Source organism: Centruroides sculpturatus, unplaced genomic scaffold (assembly GCF_000671375.1).
Source record: "Centruroides sculpturatus isolate CEXI.00-Female unplaced genomic scaffold, Cexi_2.0 scaffold269, whole genome shotgun sequence".
NCBI lineage: Eukaryota > Metazoa > Arthropoda > Arachnida > Scorpiones > Buthidae > Centruroides > Centruroides sculpturatus.
Genome location: NW_019384601.1, coordinates 404,491 through 424,055, shown reverse-complemented (window position 1 = coordinate 424,055; position 19,565 = coordinate 404,491). Strand labels below are relative to the sequence as shown.

Here is a 19,565-nt window from a genome sequence, read left to right as displayed (position 1 = left end):
CTGGATCTAGAAAACAATTCGTCAGCAAAACACAATTAAAAATGAGTCTGCAAATTTAATAACAGCCCATTCATATTTAAAATCCTCAGAACACGCTTATAGAACAATTTCCCGGAGTGTAAATAAAACTAAATACTTTTTCATTAAAGAAAACGAACCGCGGCAGTAGCACATCACGATCGCATATTACTAATAAAGAACTAAATATAGAATCGTAGCTAAAACTATAAATTACTTTAGACGAATCTGTGGTAATTAAATTTAATTAGAATATCCGAATGCAATGTTTTTTTTTTTTAAAATAGTTAATTTAAAATATTCAAAAATGATTAGAAAGATCCGGAAATAAACACATTTTATCAGTTTTAATGACACGGTGTTTATTAAATCATCTCCAACATTTTCTGTTTAGTTTTTCCGCGTGTTTATTTGTGTTTGATGTCGTTGATAGATAAATTAATCGAGTGCAGATAGTTTGACTTTTTCGAAAGGAGTTGGTTAATATATAAGAAAAGTTTGTTTTATTATTTTTTTTTATGAGTGAAAAAATGAATTGACCGGAATATATTTAGGCGTAGTAAAGCCGAATTTATTGGCTTTGTCATAGAAGAATAAGAAAAAGAAAGGAAAAATTTGCAAGAAAGCGAGGTGAGTTGGTCGAGTGCAGAAACAGGGATATAGACGAGAGGAAAAGCGTATGACTCGATTGACGAACTCCAATCGCGCGAGAGCGACATTCATAATATGGCGTCTGGCGTCGTTGCAGGCTTGGTCGTCTGCATCGCATTTCATTTCTTACCTCAAATATCGGGAAAATTGGATGAAGAGACTCGAGTCGTAAATATAACTACTTCTAATCATTCGGCCAATTCTTCTTGGCATTCGGTTTTATCAATTCCGGCCGATCGAACGGTTATTTTGTATCTTTACGGTAAGGGGTTCGGCGACCGGACTAAGTTCGCCTTTACCTCTTTACCTGGAAAACTGGGAGAAGAATGCGTCGACGATGATCGACATTTATTGTCCAAGAATAGAAGGTTGTCGAATTCCGCTAAAGACACGGAGACCGAATTGGAAGTATCGTTACCGCTTCTTCCACCCGGCACTTACTACTATTTGTGTGTCAAAAACCCTCCGGTATCGTCTGCTGGCTTCGTTAAAGAAGCTTCTCCCTGGATTCATCAAGGATCCTTCGTCAAAATAAGAACTTTCTCCGAAGAAATCAGGTAAGATCCCCATAAATACACTCCATTTCACTTAAACAGACAAACAATAAACAATTCTAATCCAAGAAATATTATTCGTGTATTTAACAAGCAGCACACATGTTTAAAATATCTATTGTCTTTACTTCTATCTCAACTTTTCTATTAAGTATATCTGATATTTTAAAAGTTGTGAAATTATTCTTTCCAGTCTACAATTTTCATTCATTTACCTACACATGTTTGTTACTCGTCTCAAATTGCACAGGAGAATGTGTGTTTAGGTTTATGGTAAATTTTAATTGGAGATTGTGTTATAAATTCACTTTTGATAAACTTTTTAAATGGTAAATAATAGTAACGTTTGTGAAATAAAATACTACTAATATTTAATGCCAAATGACGGTAGGAAATATCCGATGGCTTTTATTATATCGATTATAGACAGAGATTTTTAGACCGATTTCTAGGACTACGGAATTATATCCGTTTTAACTACGGCACTGGGAAATTAAATTATAAATGTGCTTACGGATACGAGTGGCCAAAGATGTAGATTTTTAATAGCCGATCGTGTTAAAAGAATCAATTAATTCCTTTGTTTTATTATTGTTATGTTGTTATTTTACAGTTATTTTTTTTTAACTTTTTACTATAATATGCTGCAAATATCATTGTTTTCTTGTTATAATGTTTTTGTCGACGAGCATACTTTGTTTCTTAGTAATTAAGGGCTTAACCTTGCCGAATGATGTTGCTAGCTTGATAACTTAATGCTTTGTCGATAATTTTTGATGAGAATAATTTTTTTAGGCACGTAAAGTCTGATAAAATACAAAAAACAGATGAAATAAATCATTAATTGTTTAGCTTCTGATTTCTCTATTTTTTAATATTTTTGAAATATATGACTTTATCTTTGTCATTTCCTTGTTAGATTCTTTTATTGTCTGACTTGTAAATCTGAATTTTGTTACTTTTTAAAATTAAACATATTTTATCATAAAACAATACGGCATAGTAATATTGATTGCAGATCTACAATATATTATTCCTTAATGTTTGTATTGGTGTGGAGCCTCTCTGCGAGAAACGCCATGTAAACCATAAAAGGTATGTCTGGGGCTGGGTATGTGGGTACATAACGTAAAATTGAAGATTAAGATTTTTGTATTTCCGAATAACAGACCCATGCAAAGTTTGCAATTGCTTTTTCAAAAGAATATCAAAACTTGGAATAAATTTTGTGGCACCCAATATTAAAACCTCCTTTTAATATTTGTTGGATGGTGATGTTTGAGTTTCATTTTATATATTTTATTTTCAAAAAGGTCTGTATGCAGACATAGAAAATATTTCTTGTGTGAACTTAAAACTTAAAATTCTTTTATGACAGAGATTTGTAAAAATTTAACAAACTCTTCTTTAAATAGGTTTCTTTAAAAATGATTTGTAACAAGATCTATGAATTCTAGTTGACTTTTCAAAAGTTTATACTAAATGCTTTTGACTAGTTCAAATGTCAATGATAAAACATGTGGGTTAAAACAAACTATGCGAGCTGGATAAATGTGGGACGTAGCTTTGAGGGCTGTAGGTTGGAAATTTTCCGATATGGAGAACTATTAGATCTCGAATAAAACGAATAAACATTTTCTTGTATTTATTATCATAATTTTGACACATTTATCATTTTTTAAACTATACAAAAATTAAGAATTTATAGATTTACATTATAAGTATTACTTAATATGATTAAAAATTTTACAAATAAAAATATGTGGAAAATGTCAAAGCACAGTATTAGTGTGCTATTTCATATTTCATAGTATGTAGAAGTTTTAGGTTAACATACAAAACTGTAAGTTTAAATAAAATATTTTCTTGTGTTTTTTAGAATGTTCAAAATATTTTATTCTGAATTAACTGAATAAAAAGAATAAATATTTGAATATTTCATTTTCTAAAAATTATTTATAAAAGTCACAAATATGACCTAATACTTTATTATGTCATATTTGTGACTTTTTAAATTTATAATACTTTATTGTACACATGGTAATTATGAAAGTAGATAGAATTAATCACAAAAATAATATTGATTTTGTTTAGTCATATAATTAACAATAATAACAAACTTAATCTGCCTTTATTTATTTTGTTTTTTAGTCTCTTTAACCATAATTTTTGTTATATTTTTAATTATTCTAATGATTATTTTTAGTTTTTAAGAAATACTTTTAATAAAGCTTTAAAATTTTTGAAACTTACATTTTAAATTTATTAAAATTTTTTTATTTTTAAATGTAATATGATTATTTTGATATTTTCATCTTTATTTAATTTTATAAAAGATTAATTGACTACTTATGTAAATTTATTGTTGAATGTTAGAAATGAAAGCTACTATACTATTTTTAATGGTATCAATTTAATTTCTTCTATTGATTATTCAGAAATTATATTTAGAAGAATCTTTCCGATCAGAATTTCATGATTAATGATCATTGTAGTTAATTGATAAAATGTCCAAGACAATAAGTATACACTTAGAAAATTTACAAAAATTTCAGACTTATTTCCTGAGGTATGTAAAAGGACACAATGTAAAAGCATTTTTAATGTATTGTCCTTTTTAGAATTTTTGTAACTTTTCTAATTGTAATATCAGTAAAAAGCTTTTTAGAAACATTAAATTTATATTAATGCAAGGAATAGATAATTAATTATTGTTAATATTGTATAGCTTAGTTGTATAATAATAATCCACGAAAATCTTTCTGTACAAGTGTTATGTTCTTAACTACTCCATTAAGAACATAACACTTGTACAGAAAGGTTTTCGTGGATTATTATTACTCAACGAAGTGTTAAGTTGTTGGAAGTCGTTTTGTGTTAGCTTAGTTGTATTCATTTCTATTATTTTATCAGTACTGAAATTGATATAAAAATAATTCTTTGTCATTGATGCAGAACTTAATTACTAGTAAAATTTTCATCTCATTTATGAAAAATATGTATCTGAAAAACAACATCTTTCTTTTAAGTTGTATAATTATATTTACAATAGAAAAGAATATATTCAAATATCAGATTTTTAACAACCTTTTTTCATGCCAGAATAGAATAATATTTGTATTTTCTATTATTTATTTTAATGTTTAATTATATGAAATGAAAATATGGAATTTTGTGCTTTATAAACATCATTTATATTTGCTTGATTAATAGTTATCAAACTTAAAAAGCTTTTGAAAAAAATCAAAGAATTCATTGTTGATTTTCTTCATAGTTTGGAAAATTATTCAACTATGAATGTTGTTTACATATGTTTTTGTGTTTACATGTTCCACTTGAATACTATATATGAATAATTTCTATATAATTTGTTTATTTTCTATGCTTTGAAGTTGGCTACAAATAAAGAGAAATTGAGTTAAAATTTTTCTTCCTGATTGGAACTAATGCTAAATGAATAAAATTTTAATATATTGGTTAATTATTTGTTTTTTAGTCTTATATTCTTTATAGTTGTGCTATTTCTATTTAATATAAATGATATTGATACCATATTTGCCTGATTTGAAGAACTAAAAATTGATATATGTGTGTTTAATTTTTATAAAAGTAATTAAAATAATTTCAAGATTTTTATATAGTTTCACTAGCTGAAGATGAAATATTTTTAAAACATTTGCAGCTGCATTATTACAAAAGGAAAATACTAAATATAAAAACATGACAAAGCAATTAATGCATTATGATTTTTAAAATAATATTTTTATGAAAGAAAATATGATAAAAAATAAAACAAAAATTTTCACTCATATTTTAATTTGTAGCCAAATAAACAAATCTTTGTTTTCATCATATTTTTTATTTTCATTTGAATGAATTTAAATAGAATTTAATTTAAATTTTTAATACTGTATTGTATAAAGAATAAGTATTGATAAAAATATGATTTTAAAATATAAATATTATAAGTTATAAATTATTTCCATGATGATTTATAGGCAGATGTAGCTGAAATCAAACTGGCTAATTTCATTGTATGACCAATGTTTTTGCATAATTACTATATTATACAGATGTAATATGGAATCTTGATAATTGTTTGTCATTTGCTCAATACTGTATTCATTGTTTTACCAGAGTAATTCATGTATCACTTTTTTTAAAGCATGAACTTTTTTTTTATTATTTATATTGGTATTATATTCAATCCATTATTGTATTTAGAAAGCAATTCATTTAACCTTAAATTTATCCTGAAATTTATTACATATGCAAATACCTAACGTTGTCATTGCACAAATAAATATTTTATTTATATATTATATGAGGTGTTTCTTTTTCAGAATTAGAATTTAAAAGATTTTCTTATTGTATTGCAAATATTTGAAATTCTGACTTTTGCAATTTAATGTATTAAGGCATAAAACCTAATAATGTATACTGCATATATATTATCAGATTGTGTGATAAATTTTTTGGATTTTAAAATCAGTATTATTAGTAGTTCTTTAATTAAGAAAGAGGAATTGTTTTTCTGAAGTTGCCTGAAATGTTCTTGCTTTCATTTTTTTTATGTTTTAATCATATACACAGAGTAATTTTATCATTTTTATAATAATTTGTTGGTTTTTCTTTTGATTTTTTGTATTTATCATTATGTAGACATCTTCTGGAAACTGTACAGTAATTTAAAATTTATTGACAATAGAAAAATTATAATTAATGAGTGTTTTTGATATACTGAAGTCTGCAATATCATGCGTTATTTTACTGTGTTTGGTAAGTTACTGAAGACTACAGCTTTATATTGTACTGTTGTGAAATTTTTTGAATTCATTTCCCATAATAATAAATTTAACAGTATAATATTAAAACTTTCATATAGAGCTGGTTGTAATAAATTACTGTACTATATAGTCACTTCTCATTTTTCATGTCATTGGAGAATACGCACCGCTAACTCAAACATTTGTAAACGCTGACAACTTTCAACCCCTATTAGTCTGAGTTAGCAGAGATTTACTGTATTTAATGCTTATAAGTAGTGTTGCCACCAGGCCGGTTTTTAAATTCATGGTCTGGATTAATTAATAATTGGTTTGGTTTTCATAGAAATTTTGAAATTATAATGAAACAAAATAAATTTATAAAAATAGTTGTGAGTATTTTATTTTTAACAGTTAAAGACTTTAACTTCATACCCCACCCAAACTTATCTTATCCCTAGGCTAAGAGTGACAGAAAATGTACTTTTAAAATTCAAACTTGCAAATATCTCTGGCAAATATAGTATTATGTTTGTTCCAACACAAGTCCCTGGTTTAAAACTGGTATGCGCATTTTTCAGTTCTTGGCTATAAAATGGCATTGCGCATGCCTCGTATGGTTTCAAATTTGAACCAGTCAGGGACTTTTGTGGAACAAACCTATTGTTTGGGTAAGCAATTTTGAAAGGTTGGCAACACTACTTATAAGACTGGTCTTTTGTATAAGAAATCAGTAGAGAAATTGTAGTACATTTGGAATCAGTCACTAAGAAATACTAAGCAATGCAAGAGATAGTGAAGAGTTTGAGATAGCACAAAATTTGTTTCCATTAGATTCCTTTGTTACTATTTGATCAGAAATTAAATTGATCTACCCAGTCCAGAACTGATTCCTTCATATAATTGTTTGTTTGATTCTTAAGTCAGCATAATGAAAACTACAAAGCAGTGGACTGAACTGCTATTCATTGTGTGCAAATAATTGAAATAGATTTTTTAAGAGAATTTTCAAACCCATAATAATGATAATTGTGCATCAGTCAGAATAGATATTTGTAGAAAAGTAAGTAAAAATACATAGATTATAATGATATGTGGTATTTTCTTTTCAACACATTTATTTAGAAGTAAAATTTATGTAGCCAAAACTTTTAGCACAAGTCTTATACATATTATTTTTATTTTTGGGGTGCGGGATGAGCCCTTCATATTCACGTGAACCTCTTAAAAATAATTGAACTAATCTAAATTCAAGTTTTTCAAAAATTAATAAATTCATTATTTTATAATATAGTGATAGACAGCACACTAATAATTTGTTACAAAAACTTTTATCATATAAGCATTAAATTAAATACGTATGTCACTAAATTGACGAGCGCTTTCGACGATACACACTTTCGTCTTCTTCAGGTCATTAGAAGATATAAGATCCTTTTTTTGAATACAAAATTTAAAAAGGATCTTATATCTTCTAATGACCTGAAGAAGACGAAAGTGTGTATCGTCAAAAGCGCTCGTCAATTTAGTGACATACGTATTTAATTTAACGCTTACATGATAAAAGTTTTTGTAATTCATTATTTTAATTTTTTCATATAATACAATTAAACTTATAGCCAAATGGCTAATGCTTCATTCCTTTATTTCTTTGTAATATTTTGAAATTTTAAAATTTTTATATTTTTGTAATATTATAATCATTGAAACATTTTATTCTTCTCTAATTGATACTTTTTTCAATCTTTGCAGAATGGAAATTTTTTTAAAATGTCATCAAAGTTAATAAAACAAGTTTATACAAAAACTGTTTAAAACTTGAATTGATAAATTGAATTATTGTTCAAATTAATTTTATAATAAATGACTTAAATTTCGACAATATACATTTTTGAATGTTAAAAAAAAAAATAAAATATTTAAAGAAAACAGTCAAGAAATTTTTTATGCTTTAAAACAATGAGCTTTATTGTCAATATATATTAACTAGCAGATGAGCCCAGCATTACTTGGATAAAAAGTAACAATAGCAAAGATTAAGATTATTACATTATAGCTGATCTTACCCATTTTCATTGAGTACAAGAATTTGGTCCCCTCTTCCGAGACTAATTAGAAAATTTTTAGATCTCTGCTTACCATACTGGAATAACAATAAATAAGATTCATTGCAACCACTAACCAGTATGTAGTACCGCTAAGGGATAAATAATAAACATTTTCGTAACTCTTTCTGGGTTCTTCTTCAGGTTTAATAAACTTGAAAAATAAGCTGGATCTTCCAGAATCATAAATAAATATAAATTTGAATATAAATCGAACATTAAGATGAAGAGTTCAAATAAAGCAAACTTATGCATATGTGCTCCCCGCATCAACTTTATATACAATAGAACACTAAATATTGTTGAGAATTTTTAGAAGGGTCTAAAAATATGTTCAATTTTCCACATAAATGCAAAAAAGGCATCTAAAATAGTACAGTAGAAGCCAAGTTCTTTGGAGTAATCCTTAACCCCCCATGGTGGGAATTTTGAAAAATCCCTTCTTAATGTGCATTCTCATGGCATTCCTTATTAAAACACAATAAAAAATGCAAAAAACCACATCTAAAATAGTATAATAGAAGCTGAGTTCTTCATGGTAAGCCTTAATCCTGTCCCTCTTCCCTGCAGGGGGGGGGGAGATTTTTGAAAAATCCCTTCTTAGTATACATTCTCATGACGTACCCTAACTATGTACCAAATTTCAACTTTCAACTCCTAACTGTTTGGGCTCTGCGCTTATTATTATCGTTATTAACCCATCTCAATTATATTATAAGATATAAACAACATCCAAATCTATTTTATCATTAACATCCAAATTTTAATTGCTGAATTCTGAGACTATAAAAGTTTATTATGTATTATGCATTTATCAATAACTGAGTTATGTTCAGTATCACAGAATTCTTGCTAAGTCAAGTTAAGCGGCAATGATAAATTCATTTTTAACTAGACTCCTCTCATTGCTAGAATTCTAACTAGTTCAGTCAGCTTGTTTTGTATATGTTAACTTTTGTGAGTGGCTAGCCGGGGATATGGAGTAGTTAAGACTCTTGTACCACTTAATCGGCAACTATTCTCTCAAATAGCCCTCTGTCTTACAAGGATGGTTTTCCTAATTCAAGGAAATCGAGTGTGGAGGGACTTACAGTTTGAATGTTAATTTAAAGCAGAATTAGATGATCGCGTAATCACCCTTTTCCTTCTGTCAGGATTCCCGACACCAATTAATCAGATTTATATTACGCGGATTAACACACGTTATCCCTAACTTGTGAGTAAGAGGAGCGAAGGAAATTTAAAGACAAATGAGTATGAATAGCAAATATTAACCAAACCATTTTTATATAACAAAACATTTAATGGATCAAAATATAAAAATATACAAAAGAATGAATCTAACCTAATCCTAATCCTAAATCTTAACCTAAGATTATTTCTAAACCTAACACATGAGAGAGAGTTCACATTGATCTAACTTATATTACCTTCCACAGGTCTTTCATATATTCTCTGTATCTATATGAAGGTCTTTTTCCTTTCTTGATATTTCTCTTCTTACAGTTTCTATGGACAGCTCTTTTTAATCTTCTCTTTTACCAACATTGTATACTTTGAATGTAGTACTATGTTTTTATGACTTTGTTTCGGATTTGTATAACAGCCTTGTATGACGATATCTTTCTTCATATGGCAAACCTCCTTTCGACAGACTGCCTTTGTCTTATGGCTAGCTCTCTTCGTGTGGCAATACCTCGTTTTGACGGACTGCCTTTATCGTATGTCAGACTTCTTCGTGTGGCAATACCTTCCTTCAACAGACTGCCTAGAGTGGTGGGAAAATGTCCCTTTTATTTGCTCTCCAGTAACGTGTGAAAAAACTCATGCGACTTATCATGAGTCGGCCTGGGAAAGGAAATTAACTTCCTTTCAGAATCGAAAGTTTCATCTGTTTTTATAAAATTCATTGAATGAGAAAAATATTATTTTTCTATTAATTTTCTAGTCTTTTCTTCACCTTGTAAATCTTCAGAATGACCCTCCCCTGAACTTCTCGACTCTCACACTTTCTACTAGTGATGTCATTGTTTTTATCTCTTTGTACAAGTTGCATAGTTTCTTGTCCTGGACTAAATATATTTATTATAATGGTCATAAAATTATAAGTATGTCATCTGTTTTTACACACAATCAATGTAAATTGCTAACTCAGCATACTATTATTCAAGGATACTGAGAACACTTCTTATCTCTGCCCTCCTAGCCAATTAGGATTTTTACTTAGCATTTCTTCATTACTAAACATGACCCTGATACCAAAAGACTTACTAAGACACCTTATCTTGCAGCGAAGTTTATTACTTCAAACGTTTTCGGTCATGTTAAATGACCTTTCTCAAGATAAACTTCGGCTGCGAGATAAGGTGTCTTAGTAAGTCTTTTGGTATTAATAATATGCAGTCTCGAACGAAATGACCCTGGTACCATTGTCAATGCCCAAATGTTTTTGTGCAAATTTATTATATATATGCTATATGTAACAGGTCATTTTATTATCCTTATAATTCATAATGTATTTTAGACAGATATTGATTTAGATTATCAATTAATCTTATCTTATAAATTATCACTACATATAACCATAACTTAATCAATAATTTTTTCACAAAGTATTTGGCTTAAGAAATGTTTTGAAAATATATAGTCATTTGAAAAATATAAACTTAGAATATGATAATTAAAATAAGTTAAAAAATGATTGACTTTAACATGATTTTTAACTTTCATATTTTAATAGTCAAGTTGATTTTCTCAATTAGAACATTATTCCTTATTCATTTTTTAATGCAAAAATACAAGAAATTTTGTTTAAAATTATTTATAATAGTTACAAATTAAAAAATCTCAAATTTTGATGTTAATTGTTGATAAAACTTTGTTGTATTTATATTTTTTAAATTATTCCACAGGTTAAATAACATTTTTTTGACATTATTTCATATTTGCTTGCATCAATAATGTCAACATAATATTGTATATTAGTGCTATCATGCACATTTTGCTTAGAAATGACTATGACAATTTCTTAGAAACTTAATACAAAATGAATAAGTTTATTAGCTTTCTTAGCAAACACTAAATACCATAATTTGAATACATTAGCTACAATGTGTTTTGATTTTTTATCTATAAAAGCATTATGAAACAATTTTGAATGAAATTTTTCTATTTTTGCATTAACATATGATGATAATTGACTTATTAATTGGGGAAAAAACAGTTAAGAAAATATACTTAGAAATCTTAATTTTATAGTTATTGTATTGGAATTCTTTTTATCATCATATTTTGAATTCATAGTTTTGAATTTCTAAGCAGTATTTTTAAAACTTTCTTAAGACAAGAATTACAGAAATATCCATTCTATTAAGTAATTAACTAATTCCAAGAAAGTATTATATAAAGTGAAATTACATAAAGTGAGTTGAGTTTTACATGGATAAATGGGAATGCATTTCAATATGAAAACAAAGTTTATCTAGAAATGTACATACATATTTATTTATTTTAAATAATGTACCTGTAACTAGTAATTTAATTAACTTAGTAGTTAAAATTAAAAAATATTTTGGGAACATTTTTTCCTGATTTTTTTGAAATTTTTGGGCTAATGGATTGATGATTTTTGACTTTCTTAAGAAATGGTCATAAAATTGATATTTTCTATAACTAAAAATTTTTAAGACAAAATAGTAATGATATTTTGGAGTATGCATCTGCGACAGATTGAATACTTATAATACCAGCTATACATATGATGGTTGAATTATACATGCACTTATACATATTAGGTTAATTAAGTATCTGTGTGATTTGATTTTTTGAAGTTATAGCAAAAATACATACAGTGAAATTGTGTGTAATAAGGATATCTAATGAGGGCATTAGCTACATAAAAAGTAATTAAATAGTATGTAAATTATGTAATTAATTGGTATAAAAGGTAATATAGTTTAACACATTAACCACTATCTGACATGCTGGTGGTCATACTAATTAGGGCCGTACAGAGCCATTTGACTGCCCGATGTCGTTATAACCAATGTACGAGTAGTTTCATTCAAGGTTAAATTATCCTGGCTTTGTAAGACGTTGTTTACATCCTAGTGGTGGACTCTTACGCACATCTATAAAGTTGTCTCCGATTGCTTGCGATCATAGTAGTTAGGGCTCTGAACAGCCCTAACTACTATGATCGCCAGCATGTCATATGGCTTTGAACGGCCCTACCTACTACAACTGCTGGTGCGTCGTATGGCTCTGTATGGCCCTAATTAGTACAACCATTGCTGTGTCAGATAGCGGTTAACTACTAATTGATTATATAGTTACTTTGTTATAAGGAGTAGAAACTACTACATTTAAATTCATTTAAGTAGAAATAGAAAAACAAAACATTAGACTGGTTTAGAATAACAGTTTTATTTTCATTTCATCTGGATTATTATTTAATACTTTTATATATTTTTAAATGATATCTGTGGTCATATGCACGTAGTAAGTTTTAATTAACAAAGAGATGTATATATTAGAATAACAAAACGTTCTTTTATTTTACTCGTATTTTAACACTTTACAGGATCTTCCGGATTCCAACACTCCTAGTTCCTTTTCGTTCAAAAAAAACTTTTTTGAATCCACAGGCAGAACAAAAAAAAAAAAAAAGATCACGGTACAAAGAAATACTTATCAATAACTTAAATACTAATTATTCTAATAAAGGAAAGAGAGTAAAGAATAGATGATAGGATAGGTAGAAGTATAGTGTCAAGCAAAAATGGTTACCCAATAGTTGATGATCGAGGTGGCGGTGGGTGAAAGTCGATCAGTATTCCACTATAAAATTCATCCTAACAAGAAAAGTAGTTGTTTCACTATAACACTTTTCATATGGATAGTATTGTATTCTAAAAATTATTCTTCACATGCTAGTAGTTGTGTAACATACTCAAACTAATATCATTATTTTCTAAATTCTCAATTTTACATGAAAATTTCCTGCAATTCATTTTAATTTAAGAATTAAAGTAATAAGTAATAACTTTATGCAAGTATATAAAACAAACTCAAAATATACTTATATGACAAGGCATGTATTTCCTTATATGTGCATGGCAAGATGTAGTAAAATCTGATTGGTTGTTTTTGTTTGTATTTGACTTTTATTAATTAGTAATATAAAAGTTTCAAACATTATAGTTGTTCAAAAATGAGTAAAAATCTTGAACCAAACTTACTAATGTTGACAAAAGTTGAATTTATCTTCATAAAAATTGAGACATGTGAATTAAAAGGAAAACTAGTTAGAGTAATTGAAACTAAACTTGTAGTTAACTAGTAGTTTGATTACTAAATTAGGACAGTAATTATAACTAGTAATTAATTGTATTAAGAATAGTTAACTATTACCCATTTCTATGGATATCTATACACAGTAAGACCTCGTTTAACACTTCCTCGATTAACACTAATTCAATATAATGTGGTCGTCTTGAAGCCTAAAAAAAGCTCAAAATTTACACCGATTCAAATTATTACATTTCATTGATTTGTATATAATATGATTATTCCCAAACACGAACCAATCAGCAAAATGTGGCAATTTGTCGCGGCACTGTACTTCTAAATCTATGTTTGTTTGATGCATTTGTTTTTGTATGTCATTAGCAGTGAAACAGTGCCCATGCTATCAAAACGATTTGGAGTGCTGCATAAAATATTAAGTTATGTGCTGTACTCATTGACATTATTGTATAAGAAAATCAATAAAAATTCTGTTTGTTCATTAAAAATTAATCCTTATACAAATTTTAATATATGTTCAATTTAATTCAATTTCATTAATGTATTTGTAATTTATTGTAATTTTTTAGATTATTCAAAGTGAGTGAGTGTAAGGATAATACAGTTAAAACAAAACTGACACAAAAAAGCATTTTGCTTGACATTAAAATGCAGGTGCTGAGGAATTAGAAAATGATGAACATTGGAACCTCTTTAAATTTATCTACTTCTACTATACAAACCATTTTAAAAAACAAGGACAAAATTAAGTTGTCGGCAACCGCAACCACGTTTTCTGCAACAAAGATAATCCATTCCAGAAGCAATGTTTAGAGGAAATGGAAAAACGTTTTTGCATTTAAAAATGAGGCAACCTCCACATTTGAATCACTGGAGAAGTAGCGAGTGCAGATACTGCAGCTGCTTCAGCTTTTCCAGCAACTTTAAAAGCCATAATTGAACGAGGGAATTATCCTCTGAAACTAGTTTTTAATTTTGACGAGACAGGACTTTTCTGGAAGTGAATGTGAAAGCACACATTTACATTGTGCAAACAAAAGTGAGCATCTAGATTCAAAGCTGCAAAAGACTGTTTCATCCTTTTTCTGGGTGGTAACATCAATGGTGATTTTAAATTAAAATCACTGCTTGTGTATCATTCCAAAATGCTGAGAGCCATGAAAGGAATTTTAAAATTTAGTTTATTGTGATTTGGGAATTTAATAAGAAATCTTGGATCACTAGAGACATTTTTCAAAATTGGTTTACCACATATTTTTGTCCATCTGTAAAACGTTTCTGTGAATTTTAAAAAATTGAACCAAAGGCTTTATTACTGATGGTTAATGCTCTAAGCCATCGCACCAACTTGTCTGACGTAAACACTTGCATTCCGGTTGAAGTGGTTTTTCTACCACCCAACACTACGTCATTAATTCAATCGATGCATCAGGAAGTCATATCAAGTTTTAAGGCATATTATCTTCGTCACACATTTTATCAACTTATTGATAAAACAGCAAAAATAAAGAATCAATTATGCAATTTTGAAAAAAATATAACATCATGGATGCAATAGGCAATATTGACTTTGCCTGGCAAGAATTAACTGATAAATGCATGAATGGAGTGTGGAAGAAGGTATGGCTGGAGGATTCTCAACGAGAAGAGTCTATTGTTGACCAAATTGTCGACCAAATTGTCAACCTAATCGATACAGCAAGACTAGGAGATGTAGATGAGCAGGATATTGAGGAGTTACTGCAGGTTTCTGGTGAGAGCCTTACCAATGACGATCTTCAAGAACTCGAAGAACAAGGAATTCATGTAGAACTGAAAAATAGTTATTCTGAAAATGAAGAATTGAAAGAACTTGTTACAGATTTCCTTAGTAAAGTTTTGTAACAATAACTGAAATTGTTGATCAAATTTTAGCAAATGATCCAGATGTTGAAAGAAGTGCAAGACAAGGCATTTTGGATGCAATTTTCTCTCATTAAGCAAACGTCAGCGTTTTCTTAATGAGAGAAAAAGAAAGTGACAAAGGACACTAGAAGACTTCATCACACAAAAAAACAAGAATTTCAGAAGAGCCAGGACCTTCATCACAAAAATGAACTTTATATTTCTGTGAGCATATGTTTTTGTGTTATGTAACACATATTATTATGCAAATTAATATAAAAATAACTTAAAATTAAAGTAAACTTTATTTATTTTTGGTTGAGTTCCCCTTTCCTCATTTACTATGTGTTAAAATGACCTCGCTGTTTCATTTAGTGCTTTGTTGTTTAGGAATGCATCATAAGTGTTAAATGAGATCTTACTGTGAGAAAATGTTTTTTAAAATTATTTTGAAGTATTTTGTATATTTAACAGATAAAGTACAAAAATAACAGATATTTCTAATGCATGTATAATTTTTATCTGATTTCCATTTATCTGTAAAGAGAAAGTAAAACATCTGTATTAATAAATAATGCAGAAATAAAATATATTGTTAAAGAATATTTATATAAGTATATTTGGCCAAATAAAAGAATTTACACAAGGATAAAATATCAGTAAACAAACATAAAATATCCAAAAATATAATAAAATAATGTTCAGTAGAGATTTGATATTTCTATATCCGTTGGTTTATTAGATAAACTTATTTCTTTTAGTAGTATTAGGATTAGAGACTATTTAACTAAGTCTATGTTGAATAGTCTGAAGAATGTAATTATAATTTTACTATTTTATTGATTTTTAATTAGCTAGATATATTTAATAATTTAAAAAATATATTAAATTGTTTTTATACTTTTTCTGATAGTGATACCTATGGCATACATGCTGAAAATGTGACTGCTGAAATTTATGGTATTCGTGCTGAAGGGAATAAAGTTTCACTTTCTTCCGAAGGAATAGTGATAATTCAAGAAAATACAGACACTTTAATTAGATTATTTGGAAGAAACTTTACTACATATACTTCAGTAGCATTGACTACTACTGCAGCTGTTCGTGGAAACAGATGCAATGAAATGCCTATAGAAGAAATCCGACATATTGAAAAAACAAATTTTATGAATGAAAACGTTGTAAAGTTAAAAGTGAAATTAAGAATATCGCCTGGTAAATATTACTATTTTTGTGTTAAGGAAGGGCAGAATTCTAAAGACTCTATAAACTGGATACATCAAGGAAAAGATCCTTGGTTGTTAATTGAAGTTCAGGGAAGAATCCTTCCATTATGGGTACAGATTGTTTTAATTATTCTATTGTTGTTGTTATCTGGATTATTCAGTGGACTTAATTTGGGTCTTATGGCTCTTGATAAAAATGAATTGCGTGTTATAGAAAACTGTGGTACAGAAACAGAAAAAAAATATGCCAGAACTATATCACCATTAAGAAAAAGAGGGAATTATTTATTATGTTCTCTTTTATTAGGAAATGTGCTTGTAAATAGCACTTTAACAATATTACTTGATGATTTAACTTCAGGGATTATAGCTGTAATTGGCTCTACAATTAGTATTGTTTTATTTGGAGAAATAATTCCACAAGCAATTTGTTCAAGACATGGCCTTGCTATTGGTGCTCAAACAGTACTTATTACAAAATTTTTTATGATAGCAACATTTCCTTTATCATTTCCAATAAGTAAAATATTAGATTTTGTTTTAGGAGAAGAAATAGGAAACGTATATGATAGAGAAAGATTGATGGAATTTATAAAAGTAACAAAAGACTATAATCAATTAGAAAATGAAGAGGTTAATATAATTTCAGGTGCTCTAGGTTTAAAAAATAAAACAGTTGCTGATGTGATGACAAAAGTTGAAGACGTTTTTATGATTTCACACGATGCTATTTTAGATTTTGAAACAATGTCGGAGATAATGAAGCAAGGATATACTCGAATTCCTGTATATGAATCAAATAAAAATAATATAGTTGCTCTTCTTTTTACTAAAGATTTAGCATTTATTGATCCTGATGACAATACTCCATTAAGAACAGTTTGTGAATTTTATAATCATCCCATTACCTATGTGTTTGAAGATGAAACATTAGATACTATGCTTGATGAATTTAAAAAAGGTAAGATGCTTATTAAGTATAAATTTGTTTTTATATAGTATAAGATTTTTTCAATTTGAGAATGATTTTACAATGCATTGTAATAATATAAGGTTATATAATAATTATTATTGATTAAAAAATTATTTGTATACAAATTGATTCAAATGAATATTTTGCTGTAAATGTAGTAACATGAAAAGTAATTGACAAGATAATTTATCATAATTTATACAGCACTATATATTAATTTTAATATTTAAATATTTATAAATTTCTGTTTTATCAAAAAAAATTAACAAAATTATCGTAAAAAAAAATACATTTAAAACAATTATAAACAACAACCAAACCCCAATTTTCTAACAGCCAAACATCTACATGCCTGATTATTCGAGATGCTTTAACTTAATTAATTATAATATAGAATAATCCAATTTATAGATTTTTGTCTATGAAGTCAATTATATTTTTTAAATAACTTTTCTAAAAATATCTGGAATAATCTATAAAACATTTGTTATAAAAAAAAATATTGTATTTCCAAATTTTCAATATTTTTCTGTAGGAAAACTGCAAATTCACAAAAAATTTATCAAATCTGCAGTTTTTTGTTATATCAAAAATAAAGATTTTTATTTTTGATATAACAAAAATAAAAATCTTTATTTTTTATTTTTGTAAAATTTTATGTAAATTTTAAATTTTATTTTTATTTTTTATTTTTGTAAATTTTTATGTAAATCTATACTAATATTATAAAGAGGTAATGTTTGTACGTAAGCTTGTATGCAGCAGGTAATCTCCAAAACTACTCATCCGATTTCAAAAATTCTTTCACCAATATTCAGAATGGAACTTCAGGGTGGACATAAGCTGTATATTATTCCGTTAAACATTCATATAAATTAAAAGATATAATTTAGGTTAAGGCTTTTATGTCTATCAGATGGCGCTACGAGTACGACGCCCTAAGTTTGCTTTTCTGTGAGGCATTATGCTTTTCTGTGAAAATGAACTAAAGCAGATCATCTTCTATCTATCTATATAAATAAAAATGTAATCTTCGTTTGTTCCTATCGATTCCTTTGAAATTTTGACACAACACTGCATTCGAATACGCACGTGTTTTTATATAATATACATGTCGAATGAGGGATCATTAATTGCAAAATGCAAAAAGCCCATATATTTTATTGATAAGCATTCCCCCCACTGAAGGGAGATGGTTAGGATTAAGGCTTACGGTAAAGAACTCTGCTTCTATTTATACTATTTTAGATGCGGGTTTTTGCGTTTTTGATTGCGTTTTAATAGGGTACGTCAAGAGAATGTACACTAAGAAGAAATTTTTCGAAAAATTTCTTCTTAGTGTACATTCGGGGAAAGTGTACATACGGGGAAAGTGTTATAAATTTATAACACTTTCCACGGGGAAGTGTTATAAATTTATAATAGATACATTTTGAGCCATAACAACGCATGGCGGGGTCTGCTAGTGTAGTGAATATTATTGAAAAGCATTCCATTTTTAGCATAATTTTGTTTTAAAAATTTTGTGATGTTTGCACCAATATCTCTGTTGAACGTTTAGTGCATTGATTGTAGTTGTTTTTGTAAAGTGTTTCACTCTGCTGCCATAGGACAGTCATAGTTTATTTCAGAAAATTTTGTTAGTGCGCAGGTAAGCGGGTGGACGGATTGTGTTTCATTGGTGCGCAAGCACATTTGTTACCCGATGCAGACAAGCTCATACCGAAGTACAAGTTTCCATGGAAGAATTATTACCCCTCCCTCCCGTCCAGACTTCTCCCACCCGGCATTTTTAAACCTTTAGACTAAAATTTTGATGTGCTTAACCCATCTTTAGTTCCCACCCATCGTGCCAGGTGGAAGTTACTTTTACTAAGAAATAACTATCATATGATATAAATATAAATAAAATAAATAAATATATATATAAATATATATATATAAAAATACATATATATATATATAATTTGTTAACATTGCTATTGAACAGAAGGTTGTGGAGAAGATGGAACAGCAAAGTGGCTTTTGTAGTTATGTTTCCCCATTTGTACTTAGCTTCATACATTGCAAAGTCCAACAAA

General features: G+C 28.0%; 1 protein-coding gene across 1 annotated transcript in view; it reads left to right on the top strand.

The window, feature by feature from the left end:
- The first annotated feature begins 441 nt into the window (after positions 1-441).
- The window catches only part of LOC111624990 (metal transporter CNNM4-like), a 48,463-nt gene continuing 29,339 nt past the window's right edge, over positions 442-19,565 (top strand). The window contains exons 1-2 of the mRNA XM_023367999.1: positions 442-1,226; positions 16,199-17,472. Of these exons, the coding sequence (XP_023223767.1) occupies positions 745-1,226; positions 16,199-17,472 (1,756 nt within the window). The 5' untranslated portion in view covers positions 442-744. The remainder of the gene's footprint in view (positions 1,227-16,198; positions 17,473-19,565) is intronic.